Source organism: Bos indicus, chromosome X, assembly GCF_029378745.1.
Source record: "Bos indicus isolate NIAB-ARS_2022 breed Sahiwal x Tharparkar chromosome X, NIAB-ARS_B.indTharparkar_mat_pri_1.0, whole genome shotgun sequence".
In the NCBI taxonomy this organism is placed as follows: Eukaryota; Metazoa; Chordata; class Mammalia; order Artiodactyla; family Bovidae; genus Bos; species Bos indicus.
In genome coordinates, this window is record NC_091789.1 from 134,800,610 (window position 1) to 134,818,677 (window position 18,068).

Below are 18,068 nucleotides of genomic sequence, written 5' to 3' on the forward strand. Positions count from 1 at the left end.
AAGCTTTATAAATACAAAAAAATTATCAACATCAGTAAATAACAGGATTTGCCCTGCTTTACAATAATTTCTGTCCCTTAAACTGATTCCAACTTCAAAGACCCATTATCCTTCATTTGAATTCAAACGAGTTCTTTACAAAGAAGGAGTGACCGCGGAGCTGCTTGCTGTTCAAACAAGAGGGACCACAGTGCTCACGATGGGGATGGCCTGGCAATCACATCAGTCAGTGCAAAATCTGCATTTTATTAAAGACATTTGGGAAGGTCCATTCAAAAATACATTGTGCTCAGTAAAAATTAACCATTTCATGCTGATAATTAAGGTTACCACGGAATAGATATTTGTATAATATTTACAGCAACAATAGAAATTTTACAGAAGTTTAGAATGGAATACATGCCAGAAAAAACTTGATAAGATGTACCAACACATGATACAAAGAGTTATATAAACACTTTACAAATGGTACATAATTAGCTTGTGAGGAATTTAAATATTCAACACTTTAAATTCAGCTTGGATTCAAAAATTAAAAAGGTTAACACCACGTCACACCCTTGCCACAGTACAAAGTATGGAATTACACTTTTTATTATGGATTATAAAGTCTGTGCAATTAAGAATTTCAACTGATTCTTCATCTACCACAAATTTAGATGTTACATCACTCTGGCTTATCCCTATTTTTGTTTTCAGGCACAAGCAGGGTTTTCAAAGTCTCCCTGCCCTGTGTCTTCCCAGATACCCACTTCAAACTTCCTAGAGATTGAAGAAGCTCAGAATAGTCTTCTAAATATATACAGAATAACTACCTGAATTCAAAATGGCACAAAGCAATTCTTGGAGATAGGAATTAGGGGCAACTATTTTGTTTGGTTTGTTTCTGTTGATGAATCCACATTTACGTGAGAATTTACTTCTTACAATCACAGCATTACCCCTCCAGCCCGACTCAATCAGTGACCAAGGAGGAAACAAGGAGAGGGAAATGAACTGAGTTGACTATAATCAATTGTATATTAATACTTCTAGTGAAAACAGATTTTATACAAGCTTTACTTTCCATTTTGGAAAATCTAAGCTGTAGAGAACTTAAAAGTTCTCCAGAAGGAAAAGCATCTTTTTTTTTTTTTTTCCCTTGAAACTGAATGTGTTATAATTGGAGCTTTTGACAACTCTGGCAATAAATACTTTAATCCCCAAACGGGGACAAAAGTCAAGGCATCTACCTTTTCTATTCCTGGGTTTTGTCTGATTAGCCCTGAAGCAGAGCACTGGGACAAACTTGTCTATGCCTGAAATGAATCACATCAGGCTTTTGGGAATGTAAAATCCCAAACCAAAGGAAGTCCTGAGGAATTCTTAGCAGTCTGTCAAAATGGAGGGGATGGAGGAACAGATAAGGCCTCTTTCTCCCTGATACTCTGTGCTGGAAGAGTAGCGAACAAGGCAACTTCTAATCTGCATACAACATGGAGACCGATTTTTAAGATTCCAAAGGAAGATCAAAATACAACCCAAGGATCAAATGGGGTTCAGAGAGCTTAACCTTGTGGGTAATGAAGGGCCTTAGAAGAGATACCAGTTTTACTGCTGTAGTTCTCTGGCCCTAGAAATCCAACGTGTAGACTATTACAAATTTTTTCTGGCAAAATAAAAGACAAACCTCCCTCAAACTTGGGAGTAAACAGTTAGTGAATGAAAGTACAAGGCAGGTCGTGATTATATTTAATACCCTATAGGAAATACATAGAAAGGTGGATCAATGCCTGGAGTGGAGAAAGGTAGAGTCAGGACCAGGCCAAATGCTGATGTATTAACAAAGCACTATGGGAAATGAATATTCATGTAGTAACTGACTTGGCACAAAATTCTATGACTGTTTATAGTACATTCAGTTAAAAAAGAAGAAATAGAATAGAATAGGGCAGCAGGCCCACAGTTTTCTAGCCACTTTACTACTATCACATTGTGTGTATACAGAAAGACGTCGGACTCATCCTGTCATGAATTCACTTTCTTGCATTTACTAGTGGTTTCTAAGACAGTATTTTTTACCCAGCTGAATCAGACCTCAAGATATTCTGCATCTCAGCTGGTCAAGACGCAAAAGGAAGAAATCAGAACCACTTACAAGTTTTTATTTGTAAGTTGGCCCTTCAAGTCTCTAAGAGAACGTTCTTGTGAGATTCTGACCCTGGGATTAGCGACAGGACATTTAACAACATTTGTACTGTCGTTTCTGCAGCCTCTTTTAAAGAAACCATTTTTTTAAACTGCAAATTAGTTTTCTCTGCCTACACACTTTATTAGTGATGAACTGAAGGAGGCAAGGAAATATTTCATTATTTTCTGACTTGGTTCAGTGTATCATACCACATTCCCAGGTCACAAAAGTACGAGTCTGTGGATCTTAGTGCTCGCATGGAGCTCAATGTCCTATTATAATGCAGGAGGTAACAAACTTCTAGATATAAAAGCAGTGCTCTCCAGAAAAAAATGTTCTGACCGGGAGAGAATATGCAGGTTTCTGAGTCCCAGCTGAGCTCTAGGAATAAGTTGCAATGAGCCATTGCCCTTGCTAAAAGTTGAATCACCACCAGGACCTAGGTGAACAGAAATGGACAGAGCCTTCTACATACTTGAAAAGTAATCCTCTGGCCTTGAAAAAAAGTTGCACACTTATGAGTCAGTCTCATACATAGCTACAAGAAAATAAATGGCTTTTTTCCTTATTTACTCTAAAAACTAGTTTAAGAAGTGAGGGTACTATGACGTTAACTAAGAGGTGCAGGGAGGGGAAAATGGGATAGCATTTCGTAGCAAAGCCCACTAATTTTCAGGATAGGAACATGCTAAACTGGCTAACTTTACACCACAAGGTACTTTATAATACATGACGTGACTAGAAACTAACCAGCATAAATCTGAGCTTAGAATTAAAGTACAACTGCATATGGTGAATCTTAAAGTATGTTTTAAAACAGATTTAACCAAAGCATACGGCACAAATACTCCTATTACAGCCACATCATGACCACCAACTAAGAGTTTTTTGCTTCTAATTGGTCTGTCATACGCCAATGTTTGTAAAGAGTTATTAGATGACTTGAATAGAAAACAAAGACATTTTCTTGTGGGAGACACAGCTAAAGCCACGTATGCCTTTGAGCAGTTGGTAAAAATCATGCCAATCTGCCAGGCTGCTGCTTGCTTCTTAAATATAAGCTTCATGGCTCTATGAAAGAGTTTCTAAGGATGCTGACCTAGAATTTAAGTTCTCAAACACCTATGAAGTGACTCTGATCTCTTCCCAAAAGATGCACCTTTTAGCAGGCCCAAGATAATGGAAACGAACAATAGGATTCCAGGGATTCGAGAATGGTGGTAGAAGACTCTTTAAGAGAATGCGACGCTGAAGAATTCATACCTGTAGTCTTGTAGCCTGCAGAGAACCAGGGCTGAGCCAAGTTCTGCGGGCGGGTGGGCTTGGAATTCAGGAGAGCAGGGTTTCTCAACCTCAGCACTACTGACATTTGGGGTTGAATCATTCTCTGTCTTTGTGGGAGGGGGGAGGTGTTCCTGTGCACACAAGATGTTTACAGCATCCCTGGCTTCTACCTACTGGGTTCCAGTAGCATACCACCACCCCAGTTGTGACAAGCAAATATGTCTCTGGCCATTGCCAAATGTCCCCAGGAGGCAAAACTGGCCCTGGTTGAGAACTGCTGCTGTAGAGACAACTCACTTGAGCTCCTCAGGATGCAGCACTTGTTGTCTTGGGCTCTGGAGAGGCTAAACCTCTGACTGAGACCAAAAAAGGTTCAGTAAAAGTTCATTCAGAACTTCTGAGAAGAATAACGAGGATGGCAGTAAAGCAAAGGTAGAAAAACAGCGAAGCAGTTTCTTTGCAAAAGATTAGTGACACTTTCATAAAATAAAGCAATTCATAAGCCTTCATTTGACCTTTTAATCCTTTAGGAAGTTAGGGCAGATAATAGAACATGGATGCCATAAACCTCCCTTCCTAAAGAAAATGCAGACTTTTGAGACTTTTAAGTCCTTAATCTCATCACAGATAGCAATCTTTGTGAGGCCAATAATTCATCAACAGGAGGAAAATGAGTTAAAAGCTAAGAGAGGGCCCATTAGATTTGAGAGAAAGCTTTATAATTCCCCTCTGCAAGCAGGAAGAGAATCATGCATGCTAGAAATGTGGATTGGAGTTCACTTACAGCTTACTAAGGTCAATGAAAGTCAGAATGGACAAAAGCTGAGAAGAGGATAAAAGAGCTACCTCAAAAACACTAGTTGAAAACATTGTAGATATTTTCTGGCTCAAATCTGGGAATGTACGAAAAGTATGTATTGACTCTTCATCAGTTAGGTTTACTTTACTCTAGGTAGAAGGCAATTATTCTAGCCCTTCTTTGAAGAACCATCAGAATATAAATGTTCTGCAAACATCTGAGATCCCAGTGTTAGCAAGGATGAAAACATGGGAAACCAGCCCCTAGGTGACAACGAACCTCAAATGCCACAGCATGGCAATGTGACTGCGCAGTTTCTAAGCGCACAGCACAGTGAGAAGTCTTTCCAGAGGAAAAAATGGAGTTTCTGGTTTGCAAGGGGGAATATAAGGTACAGATTGAGTTTAAAAAAGAAGAGTTACACACCCTTTTAGTCATTAGTATCCAGGCAAAAACTGCTAAGGGTCCACGTCACTATATAACTGAGCAGCTGCCTGGAAAAAGCCAGAATTCAGAGCTACTCAGACAGCACTGAACTGGTGAAAGCAGTCAGATATAAAAAGAATCGAAGAGCATGCAAACTATTGGTTAGAATCAAACTGTTTCAATGATAGTACCCAGTTGAGTTTCATTTTAGTGCCTATTACACTTATTAAAATTAAATTAAAAGCACCTTAAAATGACCTCTATATATAATCAATACACATCATTATAGTAGTTATATAAAAATGCAATATGCACACAGTTTAAGCTTCAAAGTAACTAAGACCTTTTTCTTTATAATCTTCATAATCATCAAAGCTATGATTCTTAACATCTTAGGGGAGGGGGAACAGTAACTCAGCACATTTCGATTATAGCTGACTTGATTCAGGGGCTGATACTCTCACAATCCTGGGCCAAGTAATAAATACTGAGAATATCTCTTTGAGGGGTGGGAGGGGATCTTTAAAAATATTATTGCTAAGAGACTACTTCCGAAAATCTAATACATTTGATGAATGACAGTGTTGAGGGGATTTCTGTCAAGGATGGCCCAGGGACATGGGGCTATGCCCCTTTTGGCCAAAGGCCTTGATGATACTTGGAAATAACATGGGAGTTGAAGGCGATCAAAGGAGGGAAAGATAAGTCCTGTTCTGGCCACATGTGTGCATGTGTCTACTCATGTACATGATAACCTTGTTATAAATGGACCATCCCAGGAAGATGAGTACAGCCATTTTCTCTACATCTGGAATTGCTTCAGGAGCCTTCTAAATATATTGGAAAGAGCAATAACAACAACAAAAAAAACCATTTAGAAACCGAAGTGCCACACAGGTATCTCCCATCCTACCAGCTGCAAGTCTCCAGTACAGCACGCGGGATTCAGGAGCATAGAGCTGGTATGCAAGATCTGCAGATTGATACCTCTAACAACCTCACAACTAGGAATGTTCACTGGCAAATCTTTGGTCTACGCTCTACACTAATGGAAGTAGAAGAGTACATTTTCTCTACAAAGTCCCATGAGTAACCCTGGATCTATTCTCCCCTCAGGTGCAAGGAACGTCCCTGGACATGAACAGGAGCCAAGTGTGTGAGGACGGAGATAGGCCTGCTAGAGTTCTTACTGGCCTAGCCAACTTTCTTCCCCTGCAGGTTTGGGAGGAGCTGCTGCATCTTGTCTGCTACCAAGGATCGTGTCTAAAAGCTGCTGCTGGGGTCTCAAAGTTGAGCAAGCTTCCTACCATTACACTCCCGTGCAGCCACAATTTCAACTCCCTTGATTAGAAGTATAATACTCACTTCATATCACAAATGTATAAAAATATGGCAGATAGTGTCATAACGATACTTCCTTAAATGATTATATTTATAAAACAGACAGATATTTATCATATATATATTTATATATAGAATAAAATACTCCTGATGCAATATATAAATGTTACTGTTTAGTTTTTATAGAAACTACTGTAGCTGTCCCACTGCTTCACAATGTTCCAAACAGCTCAAAGTAACTTTACATTTAACAGAAAAGGAATGATTATAACAGTACAATATTAATTAATTATAAATAAATGTTACAAACCCTATCAAATATGGAAGTTTAGAAAACAATTTAAGACATACAGTTAGGTCATCCGCTAACCCTTCAAAGGGATACTCTTGGATTACAACAAACCCCACATTTAGTCTAGGTGGAAACAAATCTGTGGTAAGGATATCAGTCAACACCTATTTTTCTATCACTTACAGTGCCAGAACACACCCTGGCTTTCCCAAGTTCAACGGCGATTGCACTAAAGCTGGAACGTAAGGGGGAGAACCTGGCAAGAATGTCTTCTTCCTCAATGGCACGCTATGCATTCTCACACAAGACTCGTGGGGACTGGTGATCCCTAAGGAACTCCTGTGGCTCTAAGATCCCTGACTAGCATTTGTGGCCGTGGGGAGCCAGCTGGCCCCACACATACAATATTGCACACACCTTCATAAAGCTGAAAATACTGGCTTACCACTCTGGCCCCGCCCATTCCCCCACCCACCCCACCCACCCCTCCCCTTCTAACTGGATTGTCCCTGTCCCCTCCCACCCCCGCCCCACTTCTCCAGCACACATTACAAGGCTGTCTCTTTTAAATCATTCAGATTTGGCATTCTGGACCGATTTGTTCTGTTATAAGGGTGCCCATTTGGCCCACTCTTGGCACCCAGCTGTTCAGAGTAGGAAGGCCCCTCTGTGGCACTCCGGGTCACAGAGGACACGTGCCAACCAGGGTCCATCTGACCTGGCAGCTGGAGGGCCGGCCTGCCCTTTGGTGTTGGCTCCTGCCGGATGTTACTGCTCCCGCCAGAGGCCTGGCTCAGAGGGTGAATCCGAATTTCTGAGAAGGAATTTTTGGCTTGTTGAGTTGTTAAGGGCTGGAAGCGGGGGTCTGAGGAAGCCGGGTGATTTGAGGCTGAAGAGAGATGTAACAGCTTGCGCAGTGATTTTAATGGCTGGCTCTGAAAGAAAAGATGAGGGTGCATGTAGGGTTTAAGTTAGAGTAGACCTGAAAGGTGGGAGGAAATGGAGTGCAGATCTGAGACGACTGTGTGGAGTTAGGGAGGGTGCGTGTGGGGGAAGAGGGGCCAGTCCAGACTTATCTGTGCTTTTGTTCTTCTTCAGAAAAGACGGAAGTTATTTTTCTTTAACAAAAAAGCTTAGAAATGTAGAAGAAATCTAGAGCTGGTGTGGTGAGTGATCCAAGGCTTAGGCACCTTGTATCTGGCTGCACCCCATCTTTATGGGAGGAAGGGGGGAATCTCCTGCACCAACCAGCAAGAAGAAGGGAAAGAAGGGATGTGCCTCTCCCTTTGCAGAAGACTTCCTTCCCAACAGCTCCACAGAAAGCTGCTGCTTAGGTTTCACCTGCAAAAAGTCAGCCATTTGACCATATCTAGCTGCAAGAGTCACTGAAAAAATGTAATGTTTCAATAGGCAGTAACATACTCTGCTAAAAATTGTGTATCCCCTTTTCTTCTTATCTCCTCGATTTTCCCTTTCCCTTGGCATTGCAAAATCCCAATGGTCCCTTTCTGCACTCTAACTTTTTTTGGTTTTCATCATGTTTTGAGGGGGAGGTAAGGTATGGGCACTAAAAATGCCAAGCACAGAGAAACGAGCACAAGCCCTGTAGACTCTAAAACACAGTTCACTCATAGGAGGGTTTTGATTCCTAACAGCCTGTCTGTTGTGTGCTTGGGGCTGAGGCCCCAGGGGCTGCTGCACTGGGAGGGGGACTTCAAGGCAGGAGGAAGGGTCCTCCTCTCCTTTTTGTTAGACTTGACAAGGTCACCACCAGAAGAGGCATGGGAAAGCACCCTGACATTCATGGCCCTCACCGCAGAACCTGACAAACGGGCCACAAGCATCTCTGGCTGTCACTCCTCAAAGGCCTTAAGCCAAGCAGAAGGTTGATAATCTCAAAACACACTAAAGATTCGAGGGAAGATGGCACTGAAATCCACGGGCTACTGCCTGAACACTGACTCAAGGAGAAGTCACTCTTGGGAAGTGTCCTCCCCATGGCCATTCCGGAGTCTGTCTAGAAATGTTCTGTGGTGCCCATGGTAGGTGGCACCCACCCCCCCGCCCCAGCCTATACACATTATAAGCAGAAAATATGAATGGTTGGGCAAATATGATTGAAACTTAGGGATCTCTTGTCAGCAGCTCTAAGTAACAGCTTATAGTTAGAGAAAGTAAACAACAAACTTATAAAAACAGAACCTCTTCCTCCAAATTACAGACATCCATGGTCATTTATAGACACACGTAACCTTATGGCCTCTAAAGCTCACAGTTCAGAGGAATAAGAGATTTAGAAAATATTGAATACAATCAAAAACAAGTTAGATTATGTTATTATGCAATACCAAAGATATACAATATTTTAAAATTTCCAATCAAAATAGTTTGCTTCAAGGAGATAAGACCTCAGTTACAGGAAAAATTTATGGATTCAGTATCTGGCTTGTATGGCAGGGAAATTATGGCATACAAACCATATGCAGGGAAATGTGACTACACATACTGTCTAATATGTGGTTCCTAATGTGAACGTTTGCCAGTTTTCTATCAAAACTAGTACAGATTTCAGAAGCTTAAATAGTCTTCCAAGAAAGTGTATTATATCTGTCTTTCAAGGTGCTTGCACTACATCCTCTTACCCTCCCTCACATTTTATGGCACGCTTCACTGTTATCATGAATTATTTTTATCTGTGGATTTTCTCTCTCTCTCCTAGGCTGCAGAGTGTTTCTGGGCTGGAGATGTATCTTATTCAGTTCTCCCCTCCCCTCAGGTGAAAACTAATGGAAGCTCCCCTTTTTCCCCCATTAGGACACTGAAGCAAGATTCATCTGGACTCCTAAGATGCATCTGGCTATCACTGAGGGTATGTTCTGGGGAGACTCTCAGCCTTGCTGTAACACTGAAAGGCTAAATTTCTCAACCCTGCCCTCTCTTCAGGACAGACCAGTCACTGCAGAGTCTGAGAGTCTAAGAGTGATGCAGGCACCACTCACTTGGGTCTGTAGATCAGAGATCTTCTCAGGACGCCACTCCTTGGGTCTGCTGCTCGGGGTGCTAGCAGAGTGAATGGCTTTCTGTAATGTCAGAAGATCAGGGCCATCAGAATTGGGCACCTAGAACAGAATACGGACAAGGATTCAATAAGCACACGGGTAAGCCTCATTAGGATATGCAGCCACACCCCAGAAGAGAACGAAAGCAAATCCGACCAAACCAAAACTCAATCCCCTCCCCTCCAAAGAAAAGACTTGATAAAAAAAGAAATCAAAACTTTCCCAATGTTCACAATGCAAGTGATGCTAGTTAAAGTCTGCTGCCCTCTTAATAATTTTCCCTGCGGTAGGAAAAATTGGCAGATGTCATGCAGCTTTGTTAAACCTCAACCCTTCAAGCATTCCCATGCTGTTAGTTTTAGACGCTGTAAGAGAGAGCAGTTAAATTGGGCTGTACCAGGAATTGCTGTCGTATCCTCATTCCATATTGCAGTTAGGTTATGAACCAGTTCAATAAAACAAAAATGTGTTTCTGCTGGGAAAATGATCCAAACACTGTGTTTGGTGGTGCTAAAGAAGTCTAGCAGGCTTTCAAGGATAGCAAAGTGAGAAAGTATGGTTTGAATCATATTCCCTAGACACTGCCCAGGAAACCTGGGTCTAGCATTATGCACTATGAAAATGCTGGATTTGTGCCACAAATTCCAGATAAATGCAATTGGTCCACTCACCGACTTTGGTGAACACAGGAGAGTAACGCCAAATGTCAAGCAAAAGCCCTGGCCTTCAACTAAGTGACCAGCAAAAGCTAGAGCCAGGCAAGGAAAGAGCAAATCACCAACTAACAGAAGCTGTTTTTTCATGGAGCCTGCAAGCTCACTCAATTTGGTCAATTTTACTTGGTTTCAAAGAAACAAACTGCCAACCAAGTGTTAACAAACTTTGTGAGCCAAACGAAAAGACATTTGTTAATTGTAAATGTTAATCGAATTCTTTACGGGAAATAAGGGATTTCATGAATACTGTCTGCCAACAACTGGCTAATTAGACAACCCAAACTAGCCTTTCACTAGTTGGTTTGTTTAATAGCCCTTTATGCTTCAAACTCCTTAACGGATCCAGAAATTCCAGAATGTCAAAGAATTTATATCTCAATGAATTTATGGAACTGGCTCAGGTACTTAACTAGCACAAAGAGAATATGACCCCATGAAAATAAAAGACATGCTGTTGTCATCAGTAAAACAAGTTTACTGGAGCAGTTTTCAGGGCTACCATACGTAAAAATGGGTACCATGGGTGGAGTGACTACAGGAAGCTTTTTCAAAGAAGAACTATGCTTTAAATGATTCTTTGAATTAAAAAGAGGAAAGAGGGATTTCTTGATGCTTGGATTCTCCCCGTTGGTGGAATCTGTCTGCAATATAAGATACAAATAAACTAATTGCCAAGAAAAAAAAAAAAAAAAAGGTGTTCTTATCGAAAATCCTAGCCCTTGGATGCCCTCAAATTGTTAAGTATTAACAGTCACTGAAAGAATCTCTGTGCTGTGTGTACATGTAGAGAGGCTTTGTGTCATTTCACACCTGGACATGAAGATGCCAATAATGTAAATTCAAGACATGCAGAAACTTCTATGTATATAAAGAACCTTTGGACAGGATCAATACCTACAGCAGGAACGTCTCTAGAGACTTACACACATATATTCACATTCAGCTTATAAAACATTTAAGGATATATTTACTATCAGAAATATGACTGTTATAAAGAATTATGTTTAAAGGGCTATCGATGAACTTCAATCTTTTCCCAATCGCCAGAAGGGACTTAAGCAACTAAATAATCTCATGTAATCCACAAGCCTATTTAGGAAAAAGAAAAAGATACTGCAAACCTTTTTGAACGTGGTCAACTCTTAAACCAGAAAACATCACTTGGAAGGGGAATGTATCAATATTGTAGGATTCTACTGTTGAGGAAGAAGCCTGGCTCTACACTGTGAGAAGTATTCACGCCATGGAAAATAGCTGGCACAATGCAGAATATGCCACAAAAGTAAAGAAAAAGAAAGTTCAATCTTCAAACTGAAGCATGATTACCAGTTGAGATACTAACTAACTAGGGTACAATTACCAAGTTGGCAAAGTCACCATATGCTCTGAGGGCTTATGTAACTGTCTGAATGTGGAACTGAAGCCGGATTTCCCCAGGCGGCTTCCAGATTTGCTTGAGTCAAAGCAGGCACCTTTACAATAGTGAATGATTTTTTGGCATGACTTTACCCTGTTTTGGATATTTCAATTGTCAGAGCACCAGAATGTCTGTGAAGGTTCAGATCATCTTTTACTGGTGTGTCTGAAAACATTCAAGAAAAACAGCCCATAAGGTTTTCCTGTTCCCAAGATAGGGATCCGTGAAGAGTTTAACTTGTGTGGCTAAGGAGGCCACAGGAGAGCCCTCAGATATGTGTATGTATGACTGATTCACTTTGCTACTACAGCAGAAAGTAACACAGCACTGTCAATGAACTATACTCCAATTAGAAAAAAATAATAAAATAGAGAAGCAACAAGGATATTGTATAGCACAGAAAGTTCTAGCCATTATCTTGTAATAACTTTTAATTCAGTATGCTGCTTGCTGCTGCTAAGTCACGCCAGTTGTGTCCGACTCTGTGCGACCCCAGAGACGGCAGCCCAACAGGCTCCTCTGTCCATGGGATTCTCCAGGCAAGAGTACTGGAGTGGGTTGCCATTTCCTTCTCCAATGCATGAAAGTGAAAAGTGAAAGTGAAGTCCCTCAGTTGTGTCCGACTCTTAGCGACCCCATGGACTGTAGCCTACCAGGCTCCTCCGTCCATGGGATTCTCCAGGCAAGAGTACTGGAGTGGGTTGCCATTGCCATAAACTGAAAAAATACTGAATCGCTATGCTATACACCTGAAACTAATATAATATTGTAAGTCAATTATATTTCAATTAAAAAAAGAGAGCATTCTCAAGAACAAGCAGCAGGAGGCGCTCCACACCTCCTGGTGGGACCCTGGCAGGGATTGAGCTGGGCCTGCTATCCAGGAGAACCCACCTCCAGCTCTCCAAACTGACTGTGCAACTTCAGGCAGGTCACAACTTGCCTGGGCAGTTCCTATGTCAGCAAAATAAGGGGGTTAAACTAGATTTAAGATCCAGAGACTTCTCTCTGTGCACTGGGTACCAGGTTTCCATTTTGTTCAATCTTGCGCAAAGGCCACAATGCTTTAAGTCCTTCAAAGTTCATTTACCTAGGTTTCCTTTTGCTGAGTTCTAGTGAGCGAAGAAAAGTTGAATTTAATTCTGTTCCAATGCTCATTTGAAGGAGGCAGTTACCACAATATCAAGCTTGGGAGCCTGTGGTCTGCCAGGAAATACTACACTGAGTGCTCTTTGGAAATCTTACTTTAGATATCAAAGTCCTTTAAACATTTTCTTTCCTATTTTAATTAAAAAAATGCAGAGGTATAAACAACTTTTGGTTTGGAAGGCTTAAGTCATTGTGACCTGTGCAGAGATAATTTGCAGTTACTTTACATATCAAAAATGAAAAGTATGAAACCCTGAAACAAGTAAGTTCAAGTGAAGAGTATGTTAGAGAATAGTAAATATCCTATTTACCCTAACCTACACTATTTATACATCTAAAATTCGAACCAGATCCTGAGTAACAGTTGACATGTACACACCTGACTCATGCCATAGTGAGCCACAGGTTTAATGCTGGTCTAAGGCAGACATCAAAAGCTAAATCTGTACACAAAAACACCTTCAATTCCTGTGTCTTGCTACTTCCATTTAATCAACCCCACAATGGCTATGGGCCTGAGGTTAAGAACCAAAACAATCTCTAAATAATAACAGTGGCTAGGAGGAGGTAATCTAAATTTAATATTCATGATGCATAAATATGTTCCACAGATAATAAAAGTTTTATTAGCACTGTACATATTTTAAGCCTCACTACTTCAAATCAGGTCTATTTTGTGCATCTGGTTTAAACAACATGTGTAGTTAATATGTAACTAAGCGACATCTTGATTGGACCTTCTACTTTAATTGAGTTTCAGTTAGAAATGTAGCCAGCTTTTTTTTTTAAATGAACATTTTAGAAATATTATAAGCCATTAAAATGAAGATAATAAAATCTGTGTAGTAACATACATACTGTGTGTATGTGTGATAGCAACACTATTAGAAAGCCAGAATACAAAATTGTACTAGAATGATTACTATTATTTAAAGCAAACTAAAAAACCACCTTCTTTCCATAAACATATGCACCAGCTAAAAAGCTAGGAGGAAATACGCCAATATCCTAATACTAGTTGAGATAGGGTGGTAAGATCGGAAATTATCATTTTTTTCTCAATTTTCTGACCTTTTTTTCTAATGAGCTCATATTTATATTATAATGGCATCATAAATTTAACAAATTTTACAGCCCATGGACTGTAGCCTACCAGGCTCCTCCATCCATGGCATTTTCCAGGCAAGAGTACTGGAGTGGGTTGCCATTTCCTTCTCCAGGGTATCTTCCAGACCCAGGGATTGAACCCGGGTCTCCCTCATTGCAGGCAGACGGTTTACCATCTGAGCTACCAGGGAAGCCCAGTCATCTAGAAAGCCCTTTATTAAATCCTTACTTCAAATATATTCTTTGCTACTATCATCTCACCATTACTTACCATTGAGTCATAATCTTAGACTTTTCAAAATGGAACAGACCTCACAAAAACTGAGTCTAATCTATTCATCTTAAGAGATGAAATCAATGAAGTCCATCTGAGTAGGTCATTTTGATTATGACTTTTTCCTTTTTAAGTAAGTGAGAGTCAATCATGTATGAAGTAAAACTAGAAACAAAATAATTAAAAATAGCCGACTCAACCCTGTCTAGTCCCAAAGGTATCATAAAGCAAAGCACACCTCGTGTGGTGAAGATGTTCTCACCGGCCTGGAGGCCTGGCTTCTCCATGTGTTCTCAAGTCACTAACCAGCAGAATCCATGCCTGGTTCAGTGAAATGACATGAATGCTTTCATGCAGCCAGCCCTTGGTTCAGGTGGAGGGCTCTCAGGAGATGAGACTCATTCCATTCCCCAGTTCAATCACAAGATAAACATGTCCTCCTACTAAAGCAAGCCCTGATATGTCAAATGCTAGCTCCTGTCTGTGACTAGGCAGCCCAGAAATGCAACATGGGAATCAGATAACCAGCCAGGGGAGAATGATGAATGATGTCTAAGATTTAAACACAAACCAAAACCGTTTCCTAAATTTTCATATATCTTTAACCCTCAGAGAGAAATAAATCCTGAAGGTTCATAACTTTTACATGAATATAAATCCATAAGGTGTTTACTGAAAGAGGGTTAAAGCATTCTCTTTCATCCAGATTAAATTTCTCCTATTCCTAGAGGTTCTGTTGAATCTAGAAAAGGCACTGTGGGAGGAGGAAGTTGTATAGAATTTGAGAAAGAAACATTTAAAGTCTATGCATATCAAATATCAGTAAGAAAATAATTCACTTTGATTGCCATGTACAAAGTGTAAAGATCCCACAGACTAATGTAGACTCATATGCCATTGTAAATAGAAATTGGCCATTTACTTACTGTTTGAGATTTCTTCTTTTTCTTTTTCATTGACCTGAAAAAACCTTGTTTTTCCTTTTCCTTGAGTTGTTCAGAATGACTAATGTTTTCAGGACTTTTCCTAAATGGGAAGACATTTTTATCATATTGATCTTTCAATCATTCCCCTACCATTATATGACAAATATAATGAAGACTAAAAATGCATGACACCAGGTTCAAATAGCCATGAAGAATCAAGCACATAGGTAAAGAACCTCTAAAAAGCACAGAAGGAACTGAATATCATGAAGCATGGTTAATGATTAGCCTTTGGCAAAGGCTCACTTGAACTAGCAATTTGAACATTATTACAAATGATCTGTAACTATGCTACAGGACCATTTTCATGCTGTTGAAAACCTCAGGATTAGAGAGCCTGAAAAGCACACGTTTGAAGGATGCCTTTTCTGTATCCCTCCAAGGGAAACAAAAACATTTTCAGTATCTTCATTTTTCCATTTACCTTTTAAAAACCAGCTTAACAAGTTCATTATCAGTGGCTTACCAGGGTACTGAACATTAAAAAAAAAAAAAAAATCAATGCTGCTACAGAAACCTTACAAATAAAAGTAAAAATTGCCTGAAACTGGAAAATTCCTTTATGAAAATTTTATATCTATGTATTAAAACTAAATAAAAAGTAGATAAGGTAAGAAAAAATAGAGACAGGATAATGCATTAATACAAAGCACTCTTTTGGGAAAAAAGCTTCTGACTTAAAGTAACGACTTTAAGCTTTGTATCACTGACACAACCAGGTATTTTAATACAAATAGGAGGTATTAAAAGAGAGCAAACAAGCCACTGGCCCCAAGAAGTTGACTACTTATATGTTAACCGAGGCCCTATGTTACTTAATTTAATTTATTGTCTTAAAAACAACTGGAATGGTGTCATTCTTGAAAAAGGCACATTCCATGGGCCCTATTTTGAATCTGAACATCTAGATGCCTGTGGAAAACCATGTTCTCAAATGACTGAATTCCTTCTATTAGCTATTCCCTAAAATCAAGAGTAAAAACTTTAAAGGTGACAGAATTCATTCATATTTATGGTTTTAGAGTACTGAACAGTGAAGTTACTAGAACATCTAAAAAATATGAGCAAACCAGCATCCTTTACTTGATTAAATCTATGTGAAGGCAGAAAACATTTATATAATCTATTACAGATCCACATGATAAAAAACACCATGAAGCTATTTTTAAAATAACACTCACAGAATTTTCACTAATATGAAGCAATATTTCAACTATAATACTAAGTGAAAACATCAGGATTGATTCAAAACTTTCTACATGAGCCCAACTATATATTTTTTTAAGTCATATATGTGTATATATATACACAAATTTTATAAAGCAGAGAGAAATTAAAAAAAAATCTTAGTAGTTATTTCTGGGTAGTAGGATTATTGGTGATTTGTTGTTACTTCTTTTTAATTTCAACAACAAACATGGACTAAAAATATAACAAAAAGGTTTACAGAACAGAAAATTCATTTGAAAAGCCAAGAACTCAAGATCAAAGACCACAAAGGAAACAATTTAGAGACAGAGACAAACAGACAAAAAATAAGAAGTAAAAACCATGACTGTTTGAAGGAGCAAGGGTCATTCATTCTTAAGTGTTTAGCCTAAAAGTTAATGGGAATACCAAGGAAGTAAAAACATGTACTGTAGGCTCAAGTGTTTCTGAAACTCATTAGGAACTACAATTTTAAACCTCACTGAGAGTTTCAAGCTCTGAAGTTAATGTTTCATAATACAACACATCCAATAAAATAATTAGTATTGGGACTCAGAATGATGCGTTAACAATTTTGAAAGTGAGAAAACTTCAGACATAATGGAATGAGTGAGAATGAAATAGTGAAATGTTAAAGATTCCCTAAACTCAATAATGTAGTGCTGGGAAAGACACTCTCATCCTAATGACAGACTGTTTGATCAAAGTTTCTTACGACAAGTACTTTTGAGATTAAGGAGATGAAACCCTTGGATGGGGTCTAAAGACAGACTACCCTTAACTAAGTTCCAGGCCACAGTATTCAGTTATGTGAGGGTTCTAGGAAACATAGCAGAACAGTGTAAGTAGTTGCTGGAAACACAAAAGCACCACTCTTAGAAGTGAAAGAGGGTAGTCTTTCCCTTCTCCAGGGGATCTTCCCAACCCAGGGATTGAACCCAGGTCTCCTGCATTGCAGGCAGATTCTTTACCAGCTGAGCCACCAGGGAAGCCCAAGTACACTGGAGTGGGTAGCCCATCCCTTCTCCAGCAGATCTTCCCAACCCAGGAATCGAACTGAGGTCTCCTGCACTGCAGGCGGATTCTTTACCAAACTGAGCTATCAGGGAAGCCTCAAAGAAACCTCAGAAAGCATCTAATCTAACCAGTAATACTATTTTTAACGATTTGTAACTTCCAGAAGTTAAAGCATTATATGCTTATGATACAGCTCATGTCCTTCCATACTGGGGTCTGCACATAACCTAGAAGCACAGCAGAGTATTTAGGTTAACGGGAAGAAGTTTTTACTAATCAGAATTAAAGTATAACAAAATCTCAAAGGTCTGCTGAGGGTCAGTAGTTAAAGTGCTTTCTGCCAACTGAGGAAATCTTTAAGGGGGCCACATTCATCATGACCACATCCTCAGGATGGGAACAGGTGTTACTACAAGAATGTTAATATTGGCATGAGAGGAAGTGAAGGCTTGAGATACCAGCTCTAGGAGGAAGAAGACTGTCCAATAAAATGAAAGTGAGAGTATGGGGGTGACAGTACTGAAAGAGAAGGAGGAGCAGGACAAAAAGCTCAGTGTTTGCAATTCCTTGTGTCCCCAAATCACAGATAATGAATCAAAGACTCTCCGCAGGGTCTCTTCAGAGGCATTGGATAAACTAGAGTCCGGGGAAAGGGGAATAATGAGGAAAGTATCCTCAAACTGGAACCATGGAGAGGCAGTGGAGTCAAGATCCAGGTGCAAAAAGATTCCAGGGACCAAAACAAAAAAGAAAAAGAAATTACCCTTGAATTAGAGGATGAAATCTAGGAGTAAAATGTAAGTGTGCATGCATCACAAAAAG

At 39.7% G+C, this 18,068-nt stretch overlaps 1 protein-coding gene across 4 annotated transcripts in view; it reads right to left on the reverse strand.

Moving 5' to 3' along the window:
• Positions 1 to 6,841: 6,841 nt before the first annotated feature.
• Positions 6,842 to 18,068, reverse strand: part of CDKL5 (cyclin dependent kinase like 5) — a 178,702-nt gene continuing 167,475 nt past the window's right edge. For 3 of the 4 annotated variants that reach the window (XM_070784564.1, XM_070784563.1, XM_070784565.1), the window contains 4 exons: positions 14,961 to 15,060; positions 10,606 to 10,728; positions 9,312 to 9,431; positions 6,842 to 7,247 (listed from right to left, as the gene is read on the reverse strand). In XM_070784564.1, coding sequence (XP_070640665.1) covers positions 6,861 to 7,247; positions 9,312 to 9,431; positions 10,606 to 10,728; positions 14,961 to 15,060 — 730 coding nt within the window. In that variant the 3' untranslated portion in view covers positions 6,842 to 6,860. The remainder of the gene's footprint in view (positions 7,248 to 9,311; positions 9,432 to 10,605; positions 10,729 to 14,960; positions 15,061 to 18,068) is intronic. The other variant, XM_070784566.1, reaches the window with a different exon arrangement.